Source organism: Eriocheir sinensis, chromosome 7, assembly GCF_024679095.1.
Source record: "Eriocheir sinensis breed Jianghai 21 chromosome 7, ASM2467909v1, whole genome shotgun sequence".
NCBI classification, from domain to species: domain Eukaryota; kingdom Metazoa; phylum Arthropoda; class Malacostraca; order Decapoda; family Varunidae; genus Eriocheir; species Eriocheir sinensis.
This window is the reverse complement of record NC_066515.1, coordinates 16,519,962-16,546,930: the sequence shown is the minus strand read 5'-3', so window position 1 is coordinate 16,546,930 and position 26,969 is coordinate 16,519,962. Positions and strand designations below refer to the sequence as shown.

The following is a 26,969-nucleotide window of genomic DNA, read 5'->3' as shown; positions in this document are numbered from 1 at the left end:
CCTTTTCACTCAGTTTTTTTCCCTCTCTCATTCCCATCCCAATCTACTCACTCTGAAGCATTCCCCACTCATTTTCATCCCTCCTTCTCATTTCCATCCCATCCCTCTCATTTTAAATCATTTCCCACTCATTTTCATCCCCTCCTTCTCATTTCCATCCCATCCCTCTCATTTTAAATCATTTCCCACTCATTTTCATCCCCTCCCTCTCATTTCCATCCCATCCCTCTCATTTTAAATAATTTCCCACTCATTTTTAACCCTTCCCTCTCATTTCCATCCCATCCCTCTCATTTTAAATCATTTCCCACTCATTTTCAACCCCTTCCTCTCATTTCCATCCTATGCCTCTCATTTTAAATCATTTCCCACTCATTTTCAACCCCTCCCTCGAATTTCCATCCCATCCCTCTCATTTTAAATCATTTCCCACTCATTTTTAACCCCTCCCTCTCGTCTTCATCCCATGCCTCTCATTTTAAATAATTTCCCACTCATTTTTAATCCCTCCCTCTCATCTTCATCCCATGCCTCTCATTTTAAATAATTTCCCACTCATTTTTAATCCCTCCCTCTCATTTCCATCCCATCCCTCTCATTTTAAATCATTTCCCACTCATTTTTAACCCTTCCCTCTCATTTCCATCCCATCCCTCTCATTTTAAATCATTTCCCACTCATTTTTAACCCTTCCCTCTCATTTCCATCCTATGCCTCTCATTTTAAATCATTTCCCACTCATTTTCAACCCCTCCCTCTCATTTCTATCTCATCCCTTTCATTTTAAAGACTTTCCCACTCATTTTCAACCCCTCCCTCGAATTTCCATCCCATTTCTCTCATTTTAAAGCATTTCCCACTCATTTTCAACCCCTCCCTCGAATTTCCATCCCATTCCTCTCATTTTAAAGACTATCCCACTCATTTTCAACCCTTCCCTCTCATTTCCATCCCATTCCTCTCATTTTAAAGCATTTCCCACTCATTTTCAACCCCTCCCTCGAATTTCCATCCCATTCCTCTCATTTTAAAGACTATCCCACTCATTTTCAACCCCTCCCTCTCATTTCTATCTCATCCCTCTCATTTTAAAGCATTTCCCACTCACTTTCAACCCTCTCTCTCATTTCCATCCCATTCCTCCCATTTTAAAGCATTTCCCACTCATTTTCAACCCCTCCCTCGAATTTCCATCCCCTCCCTCTCATTTTAAAGACTTTCCCACTCATTTTCAACCCCTCCCTCTCATTTCCATCTCATCCCTCACATTTTAAAGACTATCTCACTCCTTTTTAACCTCCCTCTCATTTCTGCTACTTCCTAATGGATTTAAACCCCCAACAATCATTTTTAAACCCTTCAACTCATTTTAAAGCCTCTCTCACTCACCCCTCCCTACACTCATTGTAATCCCCTTCAACTCAATTTAAAGCCCTTCCCAATCATTCAGAGTGGCAGTCTGGCAACCAGTCAATCTGGCACGAATCTTCGCTTTCCAAACTACCCTCCCACGGATTCTACCCCTCTCTCTGTACTTTCATCTCCAGCTTCCTTTCCGGCCGTTCTATCTCTGCTTTGGTATAAGGTCACTGTTCTTCCCCTAAACCTATCAAGAGTGGTGTTCCGTTGGGCTCTGTCCTATCTCTCACCCTCTTTCTGTTGTTCATTGATGATCTTCTTTCCAAAACAAACTGTTCTGTCCACTCGTGCGCCGATGACTCTACTCTGCACTACTCAATATCTTACATGATTCCAGACTGGAGGTCGCAGAACGCTTAACCTCATACTGTTGGTGGTAGTGAGTGTTCTGAGTGCTAATCGGTTCACGGATAGAGAAAGTCAATATCCGTCAGGGTTATTTATTTGAACAAACATACAAAGGTCATTGAGACAAACACAACACATAGAAAAGGTGTTTGTGTGTTTATGCGTGTGTATGAATGTTGTATGGGGTAGATGACATATAAATGTTAGTGTGCGTAGTGAACAATATGTACGAGTTAGCAATAGGAGAACGAGGACAGACAGTGGAAGATAAACGAGTAACAAGAGAGACAAACATTAAAGACGCAACACGGACAGCAAGGAGAGCGACGAGAGACAAGAACATCAAAACATTAATGATAAAAAACCCCCAGCTCTCTTGGACAGAGTGGAGTCTAAGGTTCTTCGTCTCATCAGCTCCCCTCCTCTTACTGACAGTCTTCTACCTCTTAAATTCCGCCGCCATGTTGCCTCTCTTTCTTCTATCGATATTTGCATGCTGACTGCTCTTCTGAACTTGATAACGGCATGCCTCCCCCCCTTCCCCTGCACTCGACTTTCTACTCAAGCTCATCCCTATACTGTCCAAATCCCTTATGCAAGAGTTAACCAGCATCTCCATTCTTTCATCCCTTACACGGGTAAACTCTTGAACAGCCTTCCTTCGTCTGTATTTCCTCCTGCCTATGACTTTGACCTCTTTCGAGTGGAGTGTATGAAGACACCTTTCCATCCGAAATTGACCTCTGTTTTGGCCACTCTTTACTTTTCTTTTTTATAGGAGCAGCGATTAGCGGGCTTTTTTTCCACACTTTTTTTATGTTGCCCTTGAGCTGCTTCCTTTACTGTAAAAAAAAAAAAAAACGCTCCACTACAATCATTTTCCCCCCTCCTCATTCATTTTCGTCCCCCACTCACTCCCCGCCCCCCGCCGCCTCTCTCTCCCTCAGGTTCTTCTTGGAGTCGACGGACACGGAGATTCTGGACTTTCTCCTCCACAAAAGCCGCTACGACAAGAGGATACGACCCCCCGATAAAGGTGCGCGTTCCTACTACTACTACTACTACTACTACTACTACTATTACTACTACTATACTATTCCCGCTTACTCCTCCACTTCTTCCTTTTCTTGTCTTAATCCATTCTCCTTTTTCATCCCTCGCCTTCCTATCTCCTCCTCCTCCTCCTCCTTCTCCTCCTCCTCCTACGCCGTGCAGTTCTGGTCTCCTAATTACAGGAAAGACATTGAATTACTTGAGAGAGTATAGCGCCGCGCCACGAAGATGATACCATCACTGAGGACGAAGCCCTATAAAGAGCGACTCGAGCGACTCAACCTCTTCACGTTGGAAAAGAGACGCCTGCGGGGAGACATGATACACGTCTTTAAGTACCTGAACAAGCTCAGCAACGTTGATCACTCCAAACTCTTCACGCTACAAACCAACCTGAGAACAAGAAACAACGGAAAAACAATTCAAGCAAAGCGATGCAATACCGACATCGGCAGGAGTTATTTCTCGAATAGAGTTGTTCGCCACTGGAACAGCCTTCCTGCAGAAGTGGTTAGCGCAGAGACCATCAACTCCTTCAAGAAACGCATTGATCGCCACTTTGCTGCATTGGGAGTGAACTGAACTTTCCCAAGAGTAGATACACAAGTGCTTTAATCCTTCCCTGCAAGCCACTCCTGTGGCAAACGGATTGATTGAATCACTGAACGCAGGCAGCCTAGTAATGAGCCAACAGGCTTTCTGCTGCCTGCTAGTCCATGTTTCCATGTTTCCTACTCCTTCTCCTACTACTACTACTACTACTACTACTACTACTACTACTACTACTACTACTACTACTACTACTACTACTGCTACTGCTACTACTACTACTGCTACTGCTACTACTACTACTACTACTACAACTACTTTGGTTCATGGGAAGGAGACGTAACCCGAAGGAGTTTTGATGATGCATAAATAGTGTTTTTAAATGAGTCTTCCCTAAGTTTAGATGTTTTTTTCTCGAGTGTTTGATGTTTGTTTTCTCTCCCCACGTGTCCAGACGGTCCCGTGAAGGTGAACGTGAGTGTCGTGCTGCTCAGCCTCTCCTCCCCCGACGAGTCCAGTCTGGTGAGTCACGCACGCAAAAAAAAATATAATAATAATAAATAAATAAATAAATATAATAAAAAATAGAAATAAAAGAATGAAAATAAAATAAATAAATGAATAAATAAATACATAAAAATAAAAATAAATAAAAAACAAAGAAAACACACACTAGAAATAAGATAAAAAAATAATGTAATAAAAATAAAATAAAAGAATGAAAAAAAAAAGAACACACACACACACACACACACACACACACACACACACACACACACACACACACACACACACACACACACACACACACACACACACACACACACACACACACACAAAGACACACACAAAGGAGTTTTTAAAAGTTTTGTTTAGACAGTGTTTTTTTTTAATGTTTGTCCATAAATATCCTTAAACTTTGATCATTTTTTTACCTTAATTTTTGTTTGGTGTACTTAAGCTCTTCAATACAGGATCTCTAGTGAAGGAGACTTAACCTTAAGGAGTTGTCTAAGAGTCACATTAATTTGTCAAGTGCTAAATGCAGGTATCCTTAAACACTGACCTTCATACCATCAGTTCTGTGCATAACTTCTCAATTTCCTCTGCGCTTTTTTTTTCTCACAGCGGGCTTTTTTTTCCTCAGAGCGGGCTTTTCTTTCCTCATAGCGGGCTTTTTTTTCCTCACAGCGGGCTTTTTTTTCCTCACAGCTGGCTTTTCTTTCCTCACAGCTGGCTTTTTTTCCTCACAGCGGGCTTTTTTTTCCTCACAGCGGGCTTTTTTTCCTCACAGCTGGCTTTTCTTTCCTCACAGCTGGCTTTTTTTCCTCACAGCGGGCTTTTTTTTCCTCTCAGCGGGCTTTTTTTTTTCTCACAGCGGGCTTTTTTTTCCTCACAGCGGGCTTTTTTTTCCTCACAGCGGGCTTTTTTTTCCTCACAGCGGGCTTTTTTTTTCCTCACAGCGGGCTTTTTTTTTCCTCACAGCGGGCTTTTTTTTCCTCTGTGGGCTTTTTTCCTCACAGCGGGCTTTTTTTCCTCACAGCAGGCTTTTTTTTCCTCACAGCTTTTTTTTTTCCTCTGGGCTTTTCTCCTCACAGCAGGCTTTTTTTTCCTCACAGCGGGATTTTTTTTCCTCACAGCGGGATTTTTTTCCTCACAGCGGGATTTTTTTTCCTCACAGCGGGATTTTTTTTTTCTCACAGCGGGCTTTTTTTTTTCCTCACAGCGGGCTTTTTTTCCCCTCACAGCGGACTTTTTTTTCCTCACAGCGGGCTTTTTTTCCTCACAGCGGGCTTTTTTTCCTCACAGCGGGCTTTTTTTTCCTCACAGCGGGCTTTTTTTTCCTCACAGCGGGCTTTTTTTCCTCTGGCAGGCTTTTTTTTTCCTCACAGGCTTTTTTCCTCACAGCGGGCTTTTTTTCCTCACAGCGGGCTTTTTCCTCACAGCGGGCTTTTTTTCCTCATGGGCTTTTTTTCCTCACAGCGGGCTTTTTCCCTCACAGTGGGCTTTTTCCTCACAGGGCTTTTTTTCCTCACAGCGGGCTTTTTTTCCTCACAGGCTTTTTTTTCACAGCGGGCTTTTTTTCCTCACAGGCTTTTTTCCTCAGCGGGCTTTTTTTTTCCTCACAGCAGGCTTTTTTTTCCTCCTCTGGGCTTTTTTTCCTCACAGCGGGCTTTTTTTTCCTCACAGCAGGCTTTTTTCCTCATGGCTTTTTTTTCTCATGGGCTTTTTTTTCCTCACAGCGGGCTTTTTTTCCTCACAGCGGGCTTTTTTTTCCTCACAGCGGGCTTTTTTTTCCTCACAGCGGGCTTTTTTTTCCTCACAGCGGGCTTTTTTTTTCCTCACAGCGGGCTTTTTTTTCCTCACAGCGGGCTTTTTTTTCCTCACAGCAGGCTTTTTTTCCTCACAGCGGGCTTTTTTATTCCTCAGAGCGGGCTTTTTTTTCCTCACAGCGGGCTTTTTTTCCTCACAGCGGGCTTTTTTTCCTCACAGCGGGCTTTTTTTAACCTCACAGCGGGCTTTTTTTCTAACAGCGGGCTTTTTTTTTCCTCACAGCGGGCTTTTTTTCTAACAGCGGGCTTTTTTTTCCTCACAGAGGGCTTTTTTCCTTCACAGCGGTCTTTTTTTTTTCTTCATAGCGGGCTTTTTTTCTCACACTTCTCCTTTACCCTAACCTAACCTAACCTTTAGCTGCCTCCTTTACTGTAAAAAGAGAGAGAGAGAGAGAGAGAGAATGTGTAGTGACCATTACATATGACGCGTGAAAATCCCTCCGTCATCACATTCTCAAGTCAATTTTCCCGTACTAAGAAACACACAAAAGCAAGCAAAGGAAAGCTTCTAAACATCACCTTTACCCTCACAAAAGCTCCTCCATCACTTCACGCCTCATTTATATAATCAACAAAGTAAGCTCTTCCTTACTAAGAAATACACACAAACATACTATCTGGACACCTCTCCTCCCGAAATTGACCCCTCTTTCGGCTACCTCTTTGGATTCTTTTTAGGAGCAGCGAGTAGCGGGCTTTTTTTTTATTATTGTTTCCTTTTTTTGTGCCCTTGAGCTGTCTCCTTTGTTGTAAAAAAAAAAAAAAAAAATACCCATGACATGTGAAAGTCCCCCTGTCACTACACTCCTCAATAATTATCAAGTCAGCTCTCCTTTACTAAGAAACACACACAAAAACAACTCTCCCTCACTAAGAAACACACACATGCACACACAAAACAAACATTATGACCTGTGAAAGTCTCTGTCTCTACACTCCTCAATAATTTTCAAGTCCGCTTTCCTTTACTAAGAAACACACACAAAAACAACAAGTTGACGGCCTCAGCAGCAACATTCCTTACGCTACAACTTCAATTATCAAATACTCCCTTACTAAGAAACATACACACACACAGAACAAACATTATGACCTGTGAAAGTCTCTCTGTCATTGCACGCCTCAATAATTATCAAGTCAGCTCTCCGTTACTAAGAAACATATACAAAAAAGCCAACGGAAGCCTCTCACCAGCTCTCTAATCCCTCACAGTAGCCCCTCTGTTACTTTGCGCCTCAATTATCGAATCTACAAAGTCAATCTTCCCTTGCTAAGAAACAAACACACACACAGAACAAACATTATGACCTGTGAAAGTCCCCGTCATTGCACGCCTCATTATCAAGTCAACAAAGTCAACTCTCCCTCACTAAGAAACATTCACAAACAAAACAAACATTATGACCTGTGAAAGTCTCTCTGTCATTGCACGCCTCATTATCAAGTCAACAAAGCCAACTCTCCCTCACTAAGAAACATTCACACACAGAACAAACATTATGACCTGTGAAAGTCTCTCTGTCATTACACGCCTCATTATCAAGTCAACAAAGCCAACTCTCCTTCACTAAGAAACATACACAGACAAAACAAACATTATGACCTGTGAAAGTCTCTCTGTCATTGCACGCCTCATTTATCAAGTCAATAATGTCACCTCTCCTTCACTAAGAAACATACACAGACAAAACATACAGAAGCCTCCCAACATCTTTCTACTCCCTCACAGTTGGTATTCTGAAACACTGACCTTCCTGCCATGTGTTCTCTGCCTCACTAAAACATACACACACACACACAAAACATACAGAAGCCTTCCAGCACCTTTCTACTCCCTCACAGTTGGTATTCTGAAACACTGACCTTCCTGCCATGTGTTCCCTGCCTCACCTCTCTCTCCCATTCCCTTCGCGTGATGGCCAGAACTGACCTCTTTTATCGATCCTCACATGCTTAACTTCTTCAAGATCTTTTTACTTTGATTTTTGTTTCTATTCCTTTCTATTTTTATTTCTATTCTTAATGATTTTTTTGGCCTTGAATAATATGCTTAACTTCTTCATGATCTTTTTACCAAGGTCAACCTCCTGATCTTTTTACTATGATTTTTATTTCTATTCCTTTCTATTTTATTTATATTCTCTATGATTTTTTTGGCCTTGAATAATATGCTTAACTTCATGATCTTCTTACCAAGCTTAACCTCATGGTCCTTTTACTATGATTTATGTTTCTATTCCTTTCTATTCTTATTTCTATTCTTAATGATTTTTTTTTGGCCTTGAATAATATGCTTAACTTCATGATCTTTTTACTATGATTTCTATTTATATTCCTCTCTATTCTATTTATATTCTCTATGATTTCTTTTGCCTTGAATCCTATGCTTAACTTCTCGAGACCTACCTTGAGATCTGCGCTTAACCTCTCTTCCATTCCCTCTCTGCTTCCAGAACTACGAGGTGGAGTTCCTACTTAACCAGGAGTGGGTGGACCCGCGGCTGCAGCACGATGACAACGAACGCTACCCCTACCTCAGCGGCATGCACCACCTGGTAAGCTTAACCCGCACTCTGATACCTCGGGCCGCTTTAGTAAGGCCGTTTAGTAAGGCTGTGTTAGTTTTGCCGAGGGTAGTGTTATCCTTATCGAAACTTACCATAACCTAACCTAACCTAACCTGGCATGCCTCTCCCTTCTCTCTCTCTCTCTCTCTCTCTCTCTCTCTCTCTCTCTCTCTCTCTCTCTCTCTCTCTCTCTCTCTCTCTCTCTCTCTCTCTCTCTCTCTCTCTCTCTCTCTCTCTCTCTCTCTCTCTCTCTCTCTCTCTCTCCCTCCCAGGATGACATCTGGCTGCCCGACACTTACTTCATCATGCGTGGAGAGTTCAAACACAATCTTTCTCACACCATTGCCCTCAAGATCAACAGAAGCGGCGAGGTTTGCTACTCAGTAAGGTAAGGAAGAGGAGGAGGAGGAGGAGGACAGTAGTAGTAGTAGTAGTAGTAGTAGTTGTTGTTGTAGTAGTAGTAGTAGTAGTAGGAGGAGGAGGAGGAGGCCAGTAGTAGTAGTAGTAGAAGTAGTAGTAGTAGTAGTAGTAGTAGTTGTTGTTGTTGTAGTAGTAGTAGTAGTAAGAGGAGGAGGAGGAGGAGAAGGAAAAAGAGGAGGAATAGGGAAGAGGAGGAAACAAAGAGAAGAAAGAAAGACAGGTAAAAATAGTAAGGGGAAAGAGAAGAGGAATGGAAGGGGAGAGTTGGAGGAAGAGAAAGGGAAAGGAATAAATGAAAAGGAGGAAGAGGAGGAAGAGTGCTATTTTTGTTATTGTTATTTTTATAATTATGTTTATATTTATGTTATTTGGAGGAGGAAGAGGAGAAGGAGGAGGAGGAGGAGGAGGAAACATGGAAAAATGGACGAGCAGGCAGCAGGAAGCCTTTTGGTTCATTGCGAGGCAGCCAGCTTTCAGTGATTTAATCAATCCGTCAGCCATAGGAGTGGCTTGCGGGAAGGATCGAAGCACTGCTGTACGTACTCCCGGATGCGTTCAGTTCACTCCCGACGCAGCAAAGTGACGGTCAATGCAATTTTTAAAGGAGTTGATTGTTTCCGCACTAACCACTCCTGCAGGAAGGCTGTTCCAGTGGCGGACAACTCTGTTCGAAAAATAACTCCTGCCGATATCCGTAAAGCATCGCCTGGCTTGAATTGTTTTACCGTTGTTTCTTGTTCGCGGGTTAGTTTGTAGCGTGAAGAGTTCGGAGCATGGAGGTATAAAGGGTGGAGAGGCCGTGAGGCGCTTGGGTTGATGCCAGCGAACTGTCAGTCGGCCATCTTTTTGTAGGGCTAGGCAGCGACTGCTGGGCAGTGATGAAACACGTCATGGAAGTATTTCGCTACTTTGGAATGCATGTTTGTCCCCTGTCTTAGAGGTGGGGTTGGGGTGAGGTCACATAGGTAATAGGGTGAGTCAGGTCTGTTTATAGGTTGGGCTATATGATGACTCCGGTCGGGAAAAACCGAGGTCAGGGTGAGGACAGATAATTAATAAGGGATGTCAGGTCTTGACCCAAGTCGATCCACACATACTCTCTCTATATAATTCAGTAGAGCTCTCGTGCAGCGAGAGTAATAAAGGCAGGAGTGTCGCTCCGTGTGTGGTCTGGAATGCTGACTACCTGTGTTTCATTTGGGTGCAATGAACAAGCGAACAAAAGTCCGATCCATCCATTACTTTTCACCAGTAAGTTATTCATTAATCCATTTTTATATCTGATATTCAAGCAAGCGTGCATAACTTTCATAAACAAGACTGATGCACAGGACATATGAACATTGATTATTTGATCAAAGTGTTAGCAACATCTCCCTGACAAGATCGTTGGCTATATAGCCGGATTTGTCAGCTTAAAACCTAAGAGATCTTTAAAGTGTGAGTCGTGCTGCAATGCTTTATTTACCCAACATCTGGATGCAACTCACAGATTTATCTCAGTTGAAAATAAAGGCCACCTATCTTTTCCATCCAGAGATGTTGCCATTTGTCTTGTGTGTGAAAGAAAATTCAGAGAGAAAGTTTTACAGTATAGTGAAACCATATGCAAAGTTGTCAACACATGCTTGTCACAACATCGTAAAACTTGTACGGTACTGTCTGAGTTCCAGGAGAGGGCTGTCTTCTCCAGCCTGGCACAACACATGTTAGACAGTGATCCGTTCACTAATCATCTTGTGTTACTGATCAAGGCTGTAGGCGAGACCTATCTGCAGGTCAGGCACAGATATGCAGCCAAACAGTTTACTGCACGACTAATATCCCTTAAAGGCGCCAGAAGTAGAGCCAGTATGAATAAATTAGTACTATTTAGTGGAATGTGATTCTGTGTCTGATATTTAATCTGAAGGACCTGTTGGCATGCAATATATGGGTAGCAGTAACACTGTAGTTTCATTTGACACGCCTGCATATTATAAGTAAGTATAAACAGTGTAAAATGGGGTAAAAAAAAAGTGCTACTGAAGTGACAGCCCCTACAACAATATGGCGGACGGGGGAGAGCGGAGGGCTCACCCGAGACAGTACTGACCGCGGGCCTCACAGCCACTCCACCTTTAATACCTCCATGGTTCGGAGTGATCGACATTGATGAGCTTGATCAGGTACTTGAAGACTTGTATCATGTCTCCCCGCAGTCGTCTCAATTCCAACGTGAAGAGGTTGAGTCGCTTGAGTCGTTCTTCGTAAGGTTGTGTTCTCAAAGATGGTGTCATTTTCGTAGCGCGTCGCAGTACTCGCTCGAATAATTCAATGTCTTTCTTGTAGCTGGTTGTCTCACCACTGGAGAGTAGTTCAGCATGCTCTCTAAAGACAGATCCTCTCTTATCCACACCACACTACATTCACACAACATATACACCTTTTTCCAAAATCAAAATTTCAAATGGCGCGCATAAACTAAGCCTCGAGTCCTGGACTGGGACCACAAATTCCCCAGGGAGGACTCCCCTTGGGTTGCGACCCGAGAGGTGTCTTGATAACCTCGAACCTCTTTCTTCTCAATTTCTGCAACATTCATGGTCTTCGCTACTTTTCATTCTGGAACATCATCTCTCCTCCTCTAAACCTCACCTTCTTCCTTACTGAAACACAGGTTTCTGAGGCTACTATCTCTATCCCAAATTGCAATCCAAAGCTGGGATTTGCGCTACGTGCGCAACGACATCACTGCTCTCGTGCCCACGACCTTGACTCTTCTGAATTCCACCATCTGGTTAAGACTTCACTGTCATTCTATTACTAAATACACCTGTGCTGTTTATCTCTCACCAACTCTACCAACTATGTAAAAATTCTTTGACTTTGAATTCTCTAGTGGATACATCTTGACCCACTCTCCCTTCGCTGAAATCTCCATCCTAGGAGATTTCAATGTTCACCACCAGCTTTGGCTTTCATCCTCTTTCACTGACCATCCTGGTGAACATGCCTACAACTTGCTATCCTCAACGACCTAGAGCAGTTGGTCCAGCAGATCACAATCTTATTTCTGCATCCTGTCCTATCGCTCCTGTACACCTCTGACCCAATTGAAGAGGCGGATGCTTCTGGCATTTGCTTCAGCTCGGTGGGACGACCTCAGCGCATCACAGAGGTGATTGTCTCTGGAATGGAGGCATGCATCCCTCGTCTTTGGAGGCATTCCCTCCTCTACTCCTCACGCAAAAAAGCCTTGGTTTAATCGTGCTGTCAATGATAGAGAGGTAGCTCACAAAAGGTACCAGAGCCTTCAAACTAATGCTAATTATGAACTTTACATCTGCGAAAAAATGCCAAAATCTATTCTCCGACTAACCAAAAATTCTTTCATTAATAGAAAATGTCAAAACCTTGCTTTCTCTCTACTCTTCTGACTTCTAAACATCTCCTCCAACTTCACTTCTTCATCTTTCCCCACTCCTCAGTCCCCCACAACACTGCCGTCTCATCTATCTCTAAGGCTGTTTCTAAAAACTCCACTCTGACGATTCTGGGCATATTCCTCCACTCATCCCCCTCTGACTCCTTTATGCCTGTTATAAAGATTCTTCAAAAATTATTTTTTTGCTGCTCTCTCTGGCCAATCCTCAGAAGGCTTATGGACCTGATGGAGTGCCTCCTATTGTCCTTAAAACTGTGCCTCCGTGCTGTCACCCTGCCTGGTCAAACTCTTTTTCTTCTGCCTGTCAACATCTACCTTTCTTTCTTGCTGAAGTATGTGTTCATCTAAAGCTTTTGAATCAATCCTTAACCGGAAGATTCAAAAGCACCTTTCACTTCTGACCTTTTATCTGATCGCCATATGGGTCCTTGCAAGGTACCTACCAAGGATTCTCATCTTAACTGACTCTTGGTCATCCTCTCTTTGCTATTGCGCTGGACATATCCAAATCTTTGCTTTCAAAACCACCCTACCCTCCTACGTTTCTATCCTTCTCTCTGTACCTTTATCTCCAGTTTCCTTTCCGTTCTATTTCTGAATCTATTAACAGTGGTGTCCCAGAGGTTCATGTCTATCCTCTTCTCTTTTTGTTCATTGATGATCTTCTTTCCAAAACGAACTGTCCTATCCATTGATGATTCCACTCTGCATTATTCAACTTCTTTTAATAGAAGACCCACCTTCAGGAACTTAACGACTCAAGGCTGGAGACTGCAGAACGCTTAGCCTCAGACCTTACTATTATTTCCGATTGGGGCAAGAAGAACCTGGTGTCCTTCAACGCCTCAAAACACAGTTTCTCCACCTATCCACTGACACAATCTCTCAAACCAGCTATCACCTTCCTCAACACTAAACATTCTCGGTCTATCCTTAACTCAAAATCTCAACTGGAAACTTCATATCTCATCTCTTACTATCAGCTTTACCTCGAGGCTGGGCGTTTTGTGTGCTGTCCATATACAGGGCCTTGTCCGCCCTCGTATGGAGTATGCATCTCATGTGGGGGGCTCCACTCACAGCTCTTCTGGACAGAGTGGAGGCTAAGGCTCTTCGTCATCAGCTCTCCTCCTCATACTGATAGTCTTCTACCTCTTAAATTCCGCCGCAATGTTGCCTCTCTTTTCTCTCTTTCTATCTTATCGATATTTCCAGACTGCTCTTCTGAACTTGCTAACTGCATGCCTCCCCCCTCCGCGACCCCGCTGCACTCGACTTTCTACTCATGCTCATCCCTATACTGTCCAAACCCCTTATGCAAGGGTTAACCAGCATCTTCACTCTTTCCCTCACGCTGGTAAACTCTGGAACAATCTTCCTTCATCTGTATTTCCTCCTGCCTACGACTTAAACTCTTTCAAAGGAGGTATCAAAAAAAAAAAAAGTTAGGAGACCAGAACTGCACGGCGTATTCCAGGTGGGGCCTTACCAGAGAATTATGCAAATTTAACACAACCCCCGGCGTCCTGTATTCGAAGATCCTCGCTATGAACCTGAGCATAGTGTTGGCTTTCTTGCAGGCGGACTTGCAGTGTTTTGCGTGTTTCAGGTCACTGCTGATAGTGCCCGAGGTCTTTTTTCTCCTGCACTGCCTGTAGTGGTTAGCCACCCATGTATGTGTGGTTTCTATTTCTGGACCCGATGTGCATTACTTTACATTTGGTAGTGTTGAAAGACCTGCCATTTTTCCGACCACTGAGTGATCTGGTCCAGGTCTCTCTGGATGATTTCGCAGTCTGCTCTCGTGAGGGCCTTCCCTCCCACCTTGGTGTCATCAGCAAATTTAGAAATTGTTGATTTTAATCCTAGTTCTAGGTCGTTGATATATATATATATATATATATATATATATATATATATATATATATATATATATATATATATATATATATATATATATATATATAATAAAGAGTATGAGGCTCAGCACTGACCCCTGTGGCACTCCACTTGTCACTGGGGGCCAGCCGGAGGCCTGCCCGTTGAGTAGAACTCGTTGTTTTCTTACAGTGAGCATGGCTTTGACCGACGCAATCAGATTGTCTCCCAGTCCCGCCGATTTCAGTTTCTTGAGAAGTCGTTCGTGTGGAACCTCGTCAAAGGCGTTCTGAAAGTCTAGATAGATAACATCGCTGGGGACGTTATTGTCCCAGTTTTCATATATACCCCTGAAAAAAATCCAGTAAGTTGGCTAACCATGAGCTCTTGTTCCCTAAACCGTGCTGAGCATCGGAAATTATATTGTTGTCCTCAAGAAACTTGACGAGTTTGTCCTTGATAATCTTTTCGAGAACTTTTCCAGCCATTGAAGTCAAGCTAATTGGCCTGTATTTCAGGGCCTCGCTCTTGTCCCCCTTCTTGTAGATCGGTGTTACGTTCGCTTGTTTCCAGTCTTCCGGGACTTTATTTTGTTGTAGTGTCAAGTTATAGATGGCGGAGGAGGAGGAGGAGGAGGAGGAGGAGGAGGGGGTGGGGGAGGAGGAGGAGGAGGAGGAGGAGTGGTACTGGAGGGTAGAGGTCTCTCTCTCTCTCTCTCTCTCTCTCTCTCTCTCTCTCTCTCTCTCTCTCTCTCTCTCTCTCTCTCTCTCTCTCTCTCTCTCTCTCTCTCTCTCTCTCTCTCTCTCTCTCTCTCTCTCTCTCTCTCTCTCTCTCTCTCTCTCTCTCTCTCTCTCTCTCTCTCTCTCTCTCTCTCTCTCTCTCTCTCTCTCTCTCTCTCTCTCTCTCTCTCTCTCTCTCCCCCCCCCCCCTCCTATTTACACTCCTGTTTTCTCTGCAGTAATTTAGCCAAGAGTGGGAGGAGGAGGAGGAGGAGGAGGAGGAAGACGAGGAGGAGGAGGAGGAGGAGGAGGAGCCACTGCATATCCATTAATCTCATTGCCATTTAAATTAGTGTGTATACATTGTGTGTGCGCGCGCGCGTGTGTGTGTGTGTGTGTGTGTGTGTGTGTGTGTGTGTGTGTGTGTGTAATGGTTTGTGTAATGTATACTAATTTCAACTTCCTTCCCTTCCCTTCCCTTCCCCTCCTTCCCCTTCCCTCTCCTTCCCTTCCCTTCCTTTCCTTCCCTTCCCTTCCTTTCCCTTCCCTTCCCCTTCTTACGATTCCCTTCCCTTCCCTTCCCTTCCCTTCCCTTCCCCACCTTACCCTTCCCTCTCCTTCCCTTCTCTTCCCTTCCCCTTCTTACGCTTCCCTTCCATTCTCTTCCCTTCCCCTTCATACCCTTCCCTTCCCTTCCTTTCCTTTCCTTTATGTTTCCTTCCACTCCCCTATACATTTCATATCTTCCCTTCCCATTCCATCCCATCTTTACCCATCCCATCCCTACCCTTCCCATTTTTACCCTTCCCTTCCCTTCCTTACCCTTCCTTACCCTCCCCTTTCCAACCCATCTCATTCCCTACCCACCCTCTCCACCCCTTCCAATCCCCTCTCTCCCCTTCCTTCCCTTCCCTTCCCTTCCCTTCGCAGGAGGTATCTAGTATTGTCTTGTGAAGGGGACTTGAACCAGTTTCCCTTCGACGACCCGTTCTGTACCTTCTCCATGGAAAGCAGTGAGTATTCGAGAGAGAGAGAGAGAGAGAGAGAGAGAGAGAGAGAGAGGGGGGGGGTGGAGTGTGTGTGTGTCTGTGTGTGTGTGCGTGTGTGTGTGTGTGTGTGTGTGTTCGTATGCTTTAATATTCATACCTGTGATCTCTCGCTCTTTCTCTCTCTTTTTCTTTTCGTTCCCCCTCTTTCTTCACAATCTCTCTCTCTCTCTCTCTCTCTCTCTCTCTCTCTCTCTCTCTCTCTCTCTCTCTCTCTCTCTCTCTCTCTCTCTCTCTCTCTCTCTCTCTCTCTCTCTCTCTCTCTCTCTCTCTCTCTCTCTCTCTCTCTCTCTCAACAATTTTTCTTTCTTACTCTCTTATTCCTCTCTCTCAGTCTCTCTTTCTCTATTTCTTTCTTTCTTTCTTCCTGTTCCTCCATTCCATTCATTCTCTCACTCCCTGATTCCTTCATTCCTTCTTGCTTTACTCTCTCTATCTCTCTCCTTTCTTTCTCTTTCTTTACTCCTCCTTTCAAATTTTTTCCTTACTTTCTCTTGTATTCCTCTACATTATTCTGGCTCTTTTTCTCTTTTCTCTTTCTTCCTCTCACTTTCTCTCTTCCTCTCTGTCTTTCTTCTTTCCCATCCATCCTTCACTATCTCTCCCTAACTCCTTCATTCTTCCTTGCAATACTCTAATACTCTCCCTTCCTCTCTTTCTTTCTTCCTTCTCCTTTCTTCCTTTCACTTTCTCTCTTCCTCTCTTTCTTCTTTCCCGTCCATCCTTCACTATCTCTCTAACTCCTTCTTTCTTCCTTGCAATACTCTAAAACTCTCCCTTCCTTCCTTTCTTTCTTCCTTCTCCTTTCTCCCTTTCACTTTCTCTCTTCCTCTCTTTCTTTCTTCTTTCCCATCCATCCTTCACTATCTCTCCCTAACTCCTTCTTTCTTCCTTGCAATACTCTAATGCTCTCCCTTCCTTTCTTTCTTTCTTCTTCTTCTCTCCCTGTCATCTCCTTCTACATTACCCTAACTCTCTTTTTCTCTCTCCCCTACGATTTCATTTTCTACTGATACCTTCTGTCTCTTTCCTCTGTACATTAACTCTTCTATTTCCTCTTTCTTCTTACTCTCATTTCTCTCTACGTTACCCTGTCTCTCTTTCTCTCTTTCTACTTTTTCATTCCTTACTCTTTCATTCCTCTATGCACCACTTTCTCTCTCTCTCTTTCTTCCTGCTCTTCCATTTTGTACTCACTTACACTCTCGTTCCTCTTTCTCTCTTTCTGCTCTTCCACATTTCGTTTTCTGTCTTTTCCTTACTCCTACAATTCTCTACTTCTTCCACTTCCCGGTTTCCTCATTTTATTCTCTTTCTCTCACTTATGTACTCTCTTTCTCCTCCCAACACACACACCTTACCTCTCACACATTCTTCCACTCTCTTACACAAACAATCCTTTCTATATCATCGTAAAACACACACTAACTCACTCTCTCTGTCTCCCCCTTGCGTCAGTTTCGTACGAGATAAAGGACCTCACCTACATGTGGCTCAACAACACGGCCTCAGACAACGGCAAGTCCCTGGCCAAGAGCAGCAAGTTGCGGGCACTCAACGCCTACATGGTCATGAACAGAACCGAAATATGCAAGGACAGCTTCTTCTGGAGAGGTGAGCAGAGAATACACGTTGATTCTGGGCTTAGTTCAGGCAGTGTTTTTAGGGAGAATGGAAGAGAAAGGAAGGAGCTGAGATCTTTAAACAGTAAGAAATTTTGAGCTATGGACAGAATTGAGATATGCAAGTTCAGCTTCTTCTTGAGAGGTGAGCAGAGAATACACGTTGATTCTGGGCTTAGTTCAGGCAGTATTTTTAGGGAGAAGGGAAGGAGCTGAGATCTATAAACAGGAAGGAACTTTGAGAGCTATGGACAGAATTGAGATATGCAAGTTCAGCTTCTTCTGGAGAGGTGAGCCGACAGTACATGCTAGTTGGGGGGGTTAGTTTAGCTCTGTTTAAAGGGATATAGGGAGGAAAGAAAGGGGAAGGGAAGGGAGGGAAGGGAAGGAACTATGGGCAAAACAGATATGCAAGTTCAGCTTCTGGAGAGGTGAACAGACAGTACATGCTAGTTGGGGGTTAGTTTAGCTCTGTTTAAAGGGATATAGGGAGGAAAGGAAAGGAAGGGGAGGGGAAGGGAAGGAACTATGGACAAAACAGATATGCAAGGACAGCTTCTTCTGGAGAGGTGAGCAGAGAATACACGTTGATTCTGGGCTTAGTTCAGGCAGTATTATTAGGGAGAAGGGAAGAGAAAGGAAGGAGCTGAGATCTTTAAACAGGAAGACATTTTGAGCTATGGACAGAATTGAGATATGCAAGTTCAGTTTTTTCTGGAGAGGTGAGCAGACTTAGTGCACGATATCGGGGTTAGCTTAGCTCTGTTTAAAAAGAGACAGGGCTGAAAGGAAGGGGAGGGGAAGGGAAATAACTATGGACAAAACCGAGATATATGCAAGGACAGCTTCTTTAGGGGAGGTGAGCAGACCCATACATGCTAGTTAAGAGGTTAGTTGAGCTGTTTAACGGGAGACAGGGAGGAAAGGAAGGGGAGCGGAAGGGAAGGAACTATGGACAAAACCGAGATATCCAGGAACAGCTTCTGGAGAGGTGAGCAGACACTACATGCTAGTTGGGGGTTAGTTTAGCTCTGTTTAAAGGGAGATGGGAAGTAAAGGAAGGGGAGGGGAAGGAACTATGTAAAGAAGTAAAATATGCCTTGACAGCCTCTTCTGGAGAGGTGAGCAGACTTGGTACACGATATTGGGGTTAGTTTAGCTCTGTTTAAAGGAAGATGGGAAGGAAAGGAAGGGGAGGGGAAGGGAAGGTATCTATGGACAAAACCGAGGTATGCAGGAACAGCTTTTGGAGAGGTGAGCAGACTTATTAAATGATGATTCCGGGGTTAGTTTAATAGTTTTTGAATGGGATAAGTTTAGGGAAAGGAAGGAACTGAGAGGAAAGAACAGGAAAGGATTTATGAGCTATGAAAACCGAGATATCTAAGGGCAGCTTCTGGAGAGGTGAGCAGACTTAGTACACGGTGATTCTGGGGTTACTTAAATAGTGTTTGAATGGGATAAGTGTAGGAGAGGGAAGGAACTGAAAGGAAAGAACAGGAAAGGAATTATAAGCTATGAAAACCGAGATATCCGAGGGCAGTTTCAGGAGAGGTGAACAGACTTAGTACACGGTGATTCTAGGGTTACTTAAAAAGTGTCTGAATGGGATACGTTTTAGAAAAGGAAGGAACTGAAAGGAAAGAACAGGAAAGGAATTATAAGCTATGAGAACCGAGATATCTAAGTGCAGCTTCTGGAGAGGTGAACAGACTTAGTACACGGTGATTCTGGGGTTACTTAAATAGTGTCTGAATGGGATAAGTTTAGGGAAAGGAAGAAACTGAGAGGAAAGAACAAGATAGGAATTATGAGCTATGAGAACCGAGATATTCGAGGGCTGCTTCTGGAGAGGTGAGCAGACTTAGTACACGATGATTCTAGGGTTAGTTTAATAGTGTCTGAATGGGATAAGTTTAGGAAAAGGAAGGAACTCAAAGGAAAGAACAGGAAAGGAATTATGAGCTTTGAGAACCGAGATATCCGTGAGCAGCTTCTGGAGAGGTGAGCAGACTTAGTACACGGTGATTCTAGGGTTAGTTTGATAGTGTCTGAATAGGATACGTTTTAGAAAAGGAAGGAACTGAAAGGGAAGAACAGGAAAGGAATTATAAGCTATGAGAACCGAGATATCCGAGGGCAGTTTCTGGAGAGGTGAGAAGACTTATTAAATGATGATTCTGGGGTTGCTTTGATAGTGTCTGAATGGGATAAGTGTAGGAGAGAAAAGAACAGGAAAGGAACTATGAGCTATGGAAACCGAGATATCCGAGGGCAGTATCTGGAGAGGTGAGCAGACTTAATATACGGTGATCCTTGGTTGTTTTAGTGTAGACAGTGTGTGAAGAGGGAAGAAGGTAGCAATAGGCAGTGCTTAAAGGGAAGGGAAGGGAAGGAGGCATGAACTATTAACAGAACCGAGATATGCAAGTAAAGCTTCTGGAGAGGTGAACAGACTTAATATAGGGTGATCTCTGAGTTTAGTTTAGGAAGTTCTTGGGTTCTGGATGTTTGAAGGGACAAGGGAAGGCAAGGGAGGGGAGAGAAGGGGAAGTAGTTGTGAATAGAGCAGAGATATGCAAGTAAAGCTTCTGGAGAGGTGAACAGACTTAATACATGGTGATCCTGGGTTGTATTAGTGTAGACATTGTGTGAAGGGGGAAGAAGGTAGCAATAGGCAATGTTTGAAGGGTAAAGGAAAATATAGGGAAGGAAAGTAACTATGAAAAGAAGTAAGATATGCAAGGACAGCATCTAGAGAGGTATAAGATTTAGTTCACGTTAGTTATGGGTGTGTTTTAAGGGGTAAGAGAGTAGCAATAGGCAATGTTTAAAGGGAAGAGAAGGGAAGGAGGTATTAACAATTGACCGTGGAGAGGTGAGGAGACTTAATATAGGGTGATCTCTGAGTTTAGTTGAGGAAGTTCTTGGGTTCTGGATGTTTGAAGGGACAAGGGAAGGCAAGGGAGGGGAGAGAAGGGGAAGTAGTTATGAATAGAGCAGAGATATGCAATGAAAGCTTCTGGAGAGGTGAGAACACGTTAGTTATGGGTGTGTTTGAAGGAGGAAGAGAGTAGCAATAGGCAATGTTTGAAAGGTAAAGGAAAATATAGGAAAGGAAAGTAAGTATGGAAAGAAGTAAGATATGCAAGGACAGCTTCTTTTGGAGAGGTGAACAGACTTAGTACACGTTAGTTAGGGTGTGTTTGAAGGAGAAAGAGAGTAGCAATAGGTAATGTTTGAAGGGTAAGGGAAAATATAGGAAAGGAAACAATGAAATGAAGTATATGCAAGGACAGCTTTTTGGGAGGTCAGACTTAGTATATGATCGAGTGCTTAGGTTAGGTTAGGTTAGGTTAGGTTAGGTTAGACTTAGTATATGTTCGAGTGCTTAGGTTAGGTTAGGTTAGGTTAGACTTAGTATATGAGGTTAGGTTAGGTTAGACTTAGTATATGTTCGAGTGCTTAGGTTAGGTTAGGTTAGGTTAGGTTAGACTTAGTATATGTTCGAGTGCTTAGGTTAGGTTAGGTTAGGTTAGGTTAGGTAAGACTAAGTATATGATCGAGAGGTTAGGTTAGGTTAGGTAAGACTAAGTATATGATCGAGAGGTTAGGTTAGGTTAGGTTAGGTTAGGTTAGGTTAGACTTAGTATATGATCGAGTGCTTAGGTTAGGTTAGGTTAGGTTAGGTTAGACTTAGTATATGATCGAGTGCTTAGGTTAGGTTAGGTTAGGTTAGGTTAGACTTAGTATATGATCGAGTGCTTAGGTTAGGTTAGGTTAGGTTAGGTTAGACTTAGTATATGATCGAGTGCTTAGGTTAGGTTAGGTTAGGTTAGGTTAGACTTAGTATATGATCGAGTGCTTAGGTTAGGTTAGGTTAGGTTAGACTTAGTATATGATCGAGTGCTTAGGTTAGGTTAGGTTAGGTTAGGTTAGACTTAGTATATGATCGAGTGCTTAGGTTAGGTTAGACTTAGTATATGATCGAGTGCTTAGGTTAGGTTCTGTTAGGTTAGACTTAGTATGTGATCGAGTGCTTAGGTTAGGTAAGGTTAGGTTAGGTTAGACTTAGTATATGATCGAGTGCTTAGGTTATGTTCTGTTAGGTTAGGTTAGGTAAGACTTAGTATATGATCGAGTGCTTAGGTTAGGTTAGGATAGGTTAGGTTAGGTAAGACTTAGTATATGATCGAGAGGTTAGGTTAGGTTAGGTTAGAGTTAGTATATGATCGAGCGCTTAGGTTAGGCTGTGTTAGAAAAGGTAAGGAAGTAGCAATAAGAGGAAGGAAAGGAAACATGAACAGACGGAATAATGGAAACGAAGGGAAGGGAAGGGAAAGGGGGAAATCCGTAAGGAAGGAAAGGAAGAAGGAGAGTGAGAGGGAAGTAAGGAAGAATGGGGAAGAGAGAGAATTGTGTGTGTGTGTGTGTGTGTGTGTGTACTTACTCAAGTGAAGTGGCAGGTAAGCAGAAGAGGAGGAGGAGGAGGAGGAGGAGGAGGAGGAGGAGGAGGAGGAGGACGGAGGGCAGGGGATGAGGAAGGAAGGGAAGGGGAAGGGTAAAAAAGGCGAAAAAAGAAAGGAGGAGGAGGAGGAGAAGGAGAGGCAAAAATATATAGGCATTTTTTTTTTATCAGTGGAAAGGGAGGGCGGGGAGAGGGAGGAGGAGGAGGAGGAGGAGGAGGAGGGGGAGGAGGCGGAGGGTTGATTGTATAGGGAATGGGAGCTATTTTTAATTTACGTTCGTGTGTCTAGGGAAATTATGAGCTTTCTTTCTTTCATTCTCTCTCTCTCTCTCTCTCTCTCTCTCTCTCTCTCTCTCTCTCTCTCTCTCTCTCTCTCTCTCTCTCTCTCTCTCTCTCTCTCTCTCTCTCTCTCTCTCTCTCTCTCTCTCTCTCTCTCTCTCTCTCTCTCTCTCTTCTATATTGTCCTTGAGTTTCCACAGCGCATCCCGAGAGAGAGAGAGAGAGAGAGAGAGAGAGAGAGAGAGAGAGAGAGAGAGAGAGAGAGAGAGAGAGAGAGAGAGAGAGAGAGATTACCTTACAGCCCCCTCATAAAAAATCTGCATTTCATAAATATTAAAACAAACCTCGCTATTATTACTATTATTATCATATGCTATTATCGCTATTACTACTGCTATTACTGTTATTATATCGCTAGTATTTACCTTAGTTAATCTTCTAAGTGTGTGTATGCTACCGTAGTATTTGATGTATAGATTAGCCTGTGTTTGGAATATTAAGTATACGTAGTCTGTTTTAATTCCTAGATCTCTGTTTGTATACTATTGTTGTTGTTGTTGTTGTTGTTGTTGTTGTTGTTGTGTTTTAGGTACAGATCGGCACAGCGGCTTTGACATGAACGATTTTTACTTCGCTATCTGAACGGCTCCGTCATTTCTCTATTATCTTCCGTCCCTTGTCCGAATTCTCAAACGTTTCGGGGCTCTCATACCCACACGTTTGACAAGGCTTGCGTGGAGGTTGTTTGGTGAGCCTAGTGAAAGTTTAGAAAGGCTTACATAAACACACACATACATTTGATAAGGCTTTGATAGAGGTTGTGTTAGTATTGCCATGGGTAGTGTTATGAGCCTAGTGATTCTTTAACAAGGCTTACATAAACACACACATACATTTGATAAGGCTTTGATAGAGGTTGTGTTAGTATTGCCATGGGTAGTGTTATGAGCCTAGTGATGGTTTAACAAGGCTTACATAAACACACACATACATTTGATAAGGCTTTGATAGAGATTGTTAGTATTGCCATGGGTAGTGTTATGAGCCTAGTGATAGTTTGACAAGACACACACACACACACACACACACACACACACATACATTTGATAAGGCTTTGATTGAGGTTGTGTTAGTATTGCCATGGGTAGTGTTATGAGCCTAGTGATAGTTTGACAAGACTCACACACATACATTTGATAAGACTTTGATTGAGGTTGTGTTAGTATTGCCATGGGTAGTGTTATGAGCCTAGTGATAGTTTGACAAGACTCACACACATACATTTGATAAGGCTTTCACAGAAATTGTATTAGTATTGCCATGGGTAGTGTTATGAGCCTAGTGATAGTTTGACAAGACTCACACACATGCGCACATTTAATAAGGTTTTGGTATATGTTGTGTGTCTTCCCATGGGTAGTTTCATGAGCCTAGTGATAGTTTTACAAGGTTCACACCCACCCACATTTGATAAAGCTTTGGTAGTGATTGTTGTGAGTCTTTCCATGGGTAGTTTTATAAGCCTAATGGTCTGACAAGGCTCACAGACACCCAGGCTTTGGTAGACGTTGTTGTGGGTCTTCCCGTGGGCAGTGTTATAAGCCTAGGAATAGCTTGACGAGGCTTACACACAATGACCATAAAAAAACACTCATGCGAACCCGACTCATCTCCTTTGTGGCCTTGTGAAATAGTGTTGTTGGAGCCGAGTGGGAGCCGAAAGCGTCTGAGAATGCGAACCTATTTGCTACCCTCCCTTACGCTCATGTCATATATTTTCGTTCACTGGGAAGGGAAATAAATTAATCCAAGACCATTTTTCATCATCTGCTCGCTACAAATGATTGATAGTCGTTGTTGCCATTCCTGTTTGTGTCAGAGTCGCTGCGTAGTGTTGCTGTATTGTTGTTGTATTGTTGTATGAGTGTATTGATGCCTGATATCCGTATGTCCTTTTGTGATTTAAGCATGAGTGGTCTCCTTTCCTTATTTTCCTTGCCTTATTCCTCTCCTTTTCCTCCGATCTTTTCTCCTCCATATATTTTTCCTCTCTCCATCTCTCTCTTTCAACCTCTCTTTTCTTATTTTTTCTTCCATCTCTCCCTTTCTTTCTATCTTCTTTTTCGTACTTTCCTCCTCTCTCTCTCTCTCTCTCTCTCTCTCTCTCTCTCTCTCTCTCTCTCTCTCTCTCTCTCTCTCTCTCTCTCTCTCTCTCTCTCTCTCTCTCTCTCTCTCTCTCTCTCTCTCTCTCTCTCTCTCTCTCTCTCTCTCTCTCTCTCTCTCTCTCTCTCTCTCTCTCTCTCTCTCTCTCTCTCTCTCTCTCTCTCTCTCTCTCTCTCTCTCTCTACCTTCTTTTTCGTATCTTCTTCCTCTCTCTATCTCTCTTTTTCCTTCTATTTCTTCTTTTGCTTATGTTCTTTCCTTCGCTCTTTCTTTCTTTCTTTCTTTCTGTCTTTTCTTTTTCGTATATTTCGCCTCCCTCCACCTCTTCCATTCTGTCTCTTTGTTTTTATTTATGTTTTTCCTCTCTCCATCTTTCTTTTTTCTTCTATCTCTTCTCTTTCTTATACTTTTCCTCTCCATCTCTTTTTCTACCTTTCTTTTTTTCTTATTTCTTTTCCTCTCTATCTCTCTCTTTCGTATCGTCCTCCTCTCTCTTGCCTTCTTTTTCTTCTTTTATTATCTTTTTCCTCTCGTTATCTCTCTTTCCTTTTCTCTACAGTTTCCCTCATTTTCTTCCTTTATCTCTGTCTCTCTCTATCTTCTTTGTTTTCCTTATTTCTCCCTCTCTCTTTGTTTCCCATTTTTCTTATCATCTATATTTCCCATCCTCTCTATCTCACCGTGGTTATCCTTCTATTCCCATTCTTCTCATTCCATTCTTTCAACCCCTTCACCTTCTCCTCCTCCTCGTCCTAATCTTTCTATACTCGGTTCTCTCTTAGTCAATCCACACAAAGTCTCCGTGAGTCACCCACCACATTTACAAAGCACCGAGAGACTGATCAGCAGGTTCTTCGGCAAGATTTCCAGCCGGTAACTTTCCACCGCCTCTAGTGTGTTCCGGGCGGGGCGTTACCTAGGGAGTGACGCGGTGAAGTCTACGGTCAGAGCCAGCCACGTTTAAATACCTCATGCCTTACGAGATTGACGATAGGAAATTAGATAAAGGGATGAGAGGTAAGAAATGAAAAGGAGGAATATAAGAGAACCAGGCAGTAAAGGACTAGATAAAGGAGTGTCATTAGAAAGGTCAAACTCCCGACCTTGATTTGAGCTGAACTGAACGCGAATACACAAGATTTAGTTTGGTTTCCACAGACGCTTCCACCTCTTATGTCAACTATTCCAAAGGCCGAAAAGGAGATAAATCGGGCTTTCATGAGTGGTTTTTAACGTTCATGATACAGAAGAAGGGTCAAAGTACCACCAGGGTCATAAAAGTACCTCTGGAAATTTAACGTTTATGATACAGAAGAAGGGTCATAGTACCACCAGGGTCATAAAAGTACCTCTGGAAATTTAACGTTCATGATACAGAAGAAGGGTCAAAGTACCACCAGGGTCATAAAAGTACCTCTGGAAATGCCCAAAACACCTATGGAAGCCTTGTCAAATGTGTGCTTGGGCTCCGAAATGTTTAAGAATATGGCCCTAAATTCCCCTGTCTGAACAGTTTACCGTACATCACTATTAGATATGTATTAGCGGGCCTTGTTATGAGGATGCCAGTCATACTTCACATCATAATAAGATCATTCTTGTTTCCCTCGCATTCATTCATTCCTCCTCCCTCCCCTAACACATAGATCTGACTTTGCCTATATCATTCTGTCTTTGCCTATATCATTCTGTCTTTGCCTATATCATTCTGACTTTGCCTATATCATTCTGACTTTGCCTATATCATTCTGTCTTTGCCTATATCATTCTGACTTTGCCTATATCATTCTGACTTTGCCTATATCATTCTGACTTTGCCTATATCATTCTGTCTTTGCCTATATCATTCTGTCTTTGCCTATATCATTCTGACTTTGCCTATATCATTCTGACTTTGCCTATATCATTCTGACTTTGCCTATATCATTCTGACTTTGCCTATATCATTCTGTCTTTGCCTATATCATTCTGACTTTGCCTATATCATTCTGACTTTGCCTATATCATTCTGACTTTGCCTATATCATTCTGACTTTTTATATATATCATTCTGTCTTTGCCTATATCGTTCTGACTTTGTCTATATCATTCTGACTTTGCCTATATCATTCTGTCTTTGCCTATATCATTCTGTCTTTGCCTATATCATTCTGTCTTTGCCTATATCATTCTGTCTTTGCCTATATCATTCTGTCTTTGCCTATATCATTCTGTCTTTGCCTATATCATTCTGTCTTTGCCTATATCATTCTGACTTTGCCTATATCATTCTGACTTTGCCTATATCATTCTGTCTTTGCCTATATCATTCTGACTTTGCCTATATCATTCTGACTTTGCCTATATCATTCTGTCTTTGCCTATATCATTCTGTCTTTGCCTATATCATTCTGACTTTGCCTATATCATTCTGACTTTGCCTATATCATTCTGTCTTTGCCTATATCATTCTGTCTTTGCCTATATCATTCTGACTTTGCCTATATCATTCTGTCTTTGCCTATATCATTCTGACTTTGCCTATATCATTCTGTCTTTGCCTATATCATTCTGACTTTGCCTATATCATTCTGTCTTTGCCTATATCATTTTGACTTTGCCTATATCATTCTGACTTTGCCTATAGTTCTTGGTTAGTAAGAGAAGGAGTTTGAACAGACTATAGTACTCATTCTTGT

At 42.8% G+C, this 26,969-nt stretch overlaps 1 protein-coding gene across 2 annotated transcripts in view; it reads left to right on the top strand.

The window, feature by feature from the left end:
• LOC126993261 (glycine receptor subunit alpha-4-like) overlaps positions 1-26,969 on the top strand; it is a 153,303-nt gene that overhangs the window by 86,486 nt on the left and 39,848 nt on the right. For both annotated transcript variants that reach the window (XM_050852210.1, XM_050852218.1), the window contains exons 4-9: positions 2,715-2,803; positions 3,824-3,891; positions 8,156-8,257; positions 8,542-8,657; positions 15,644-15,726; positions 17,218-17,373. In XM_050852210.1, the coding sequence (XP_050708167.1) occupies positions 2,715-2,803; positions 3,824-3,891; positions 8,156-8,257; positions 8,542-8,657; positions 15,644-15,726; positions 17,218-17,373 (614 nt within the window). The remainder of the gene's footprint in view (positions 1-2,714; positions 2,804-3,823; positions 3,892-8,155; positions 8,258-8,541; positions 8,658-15,643; positions 15,727-17,217; positions 17,374-26,969) is intronic.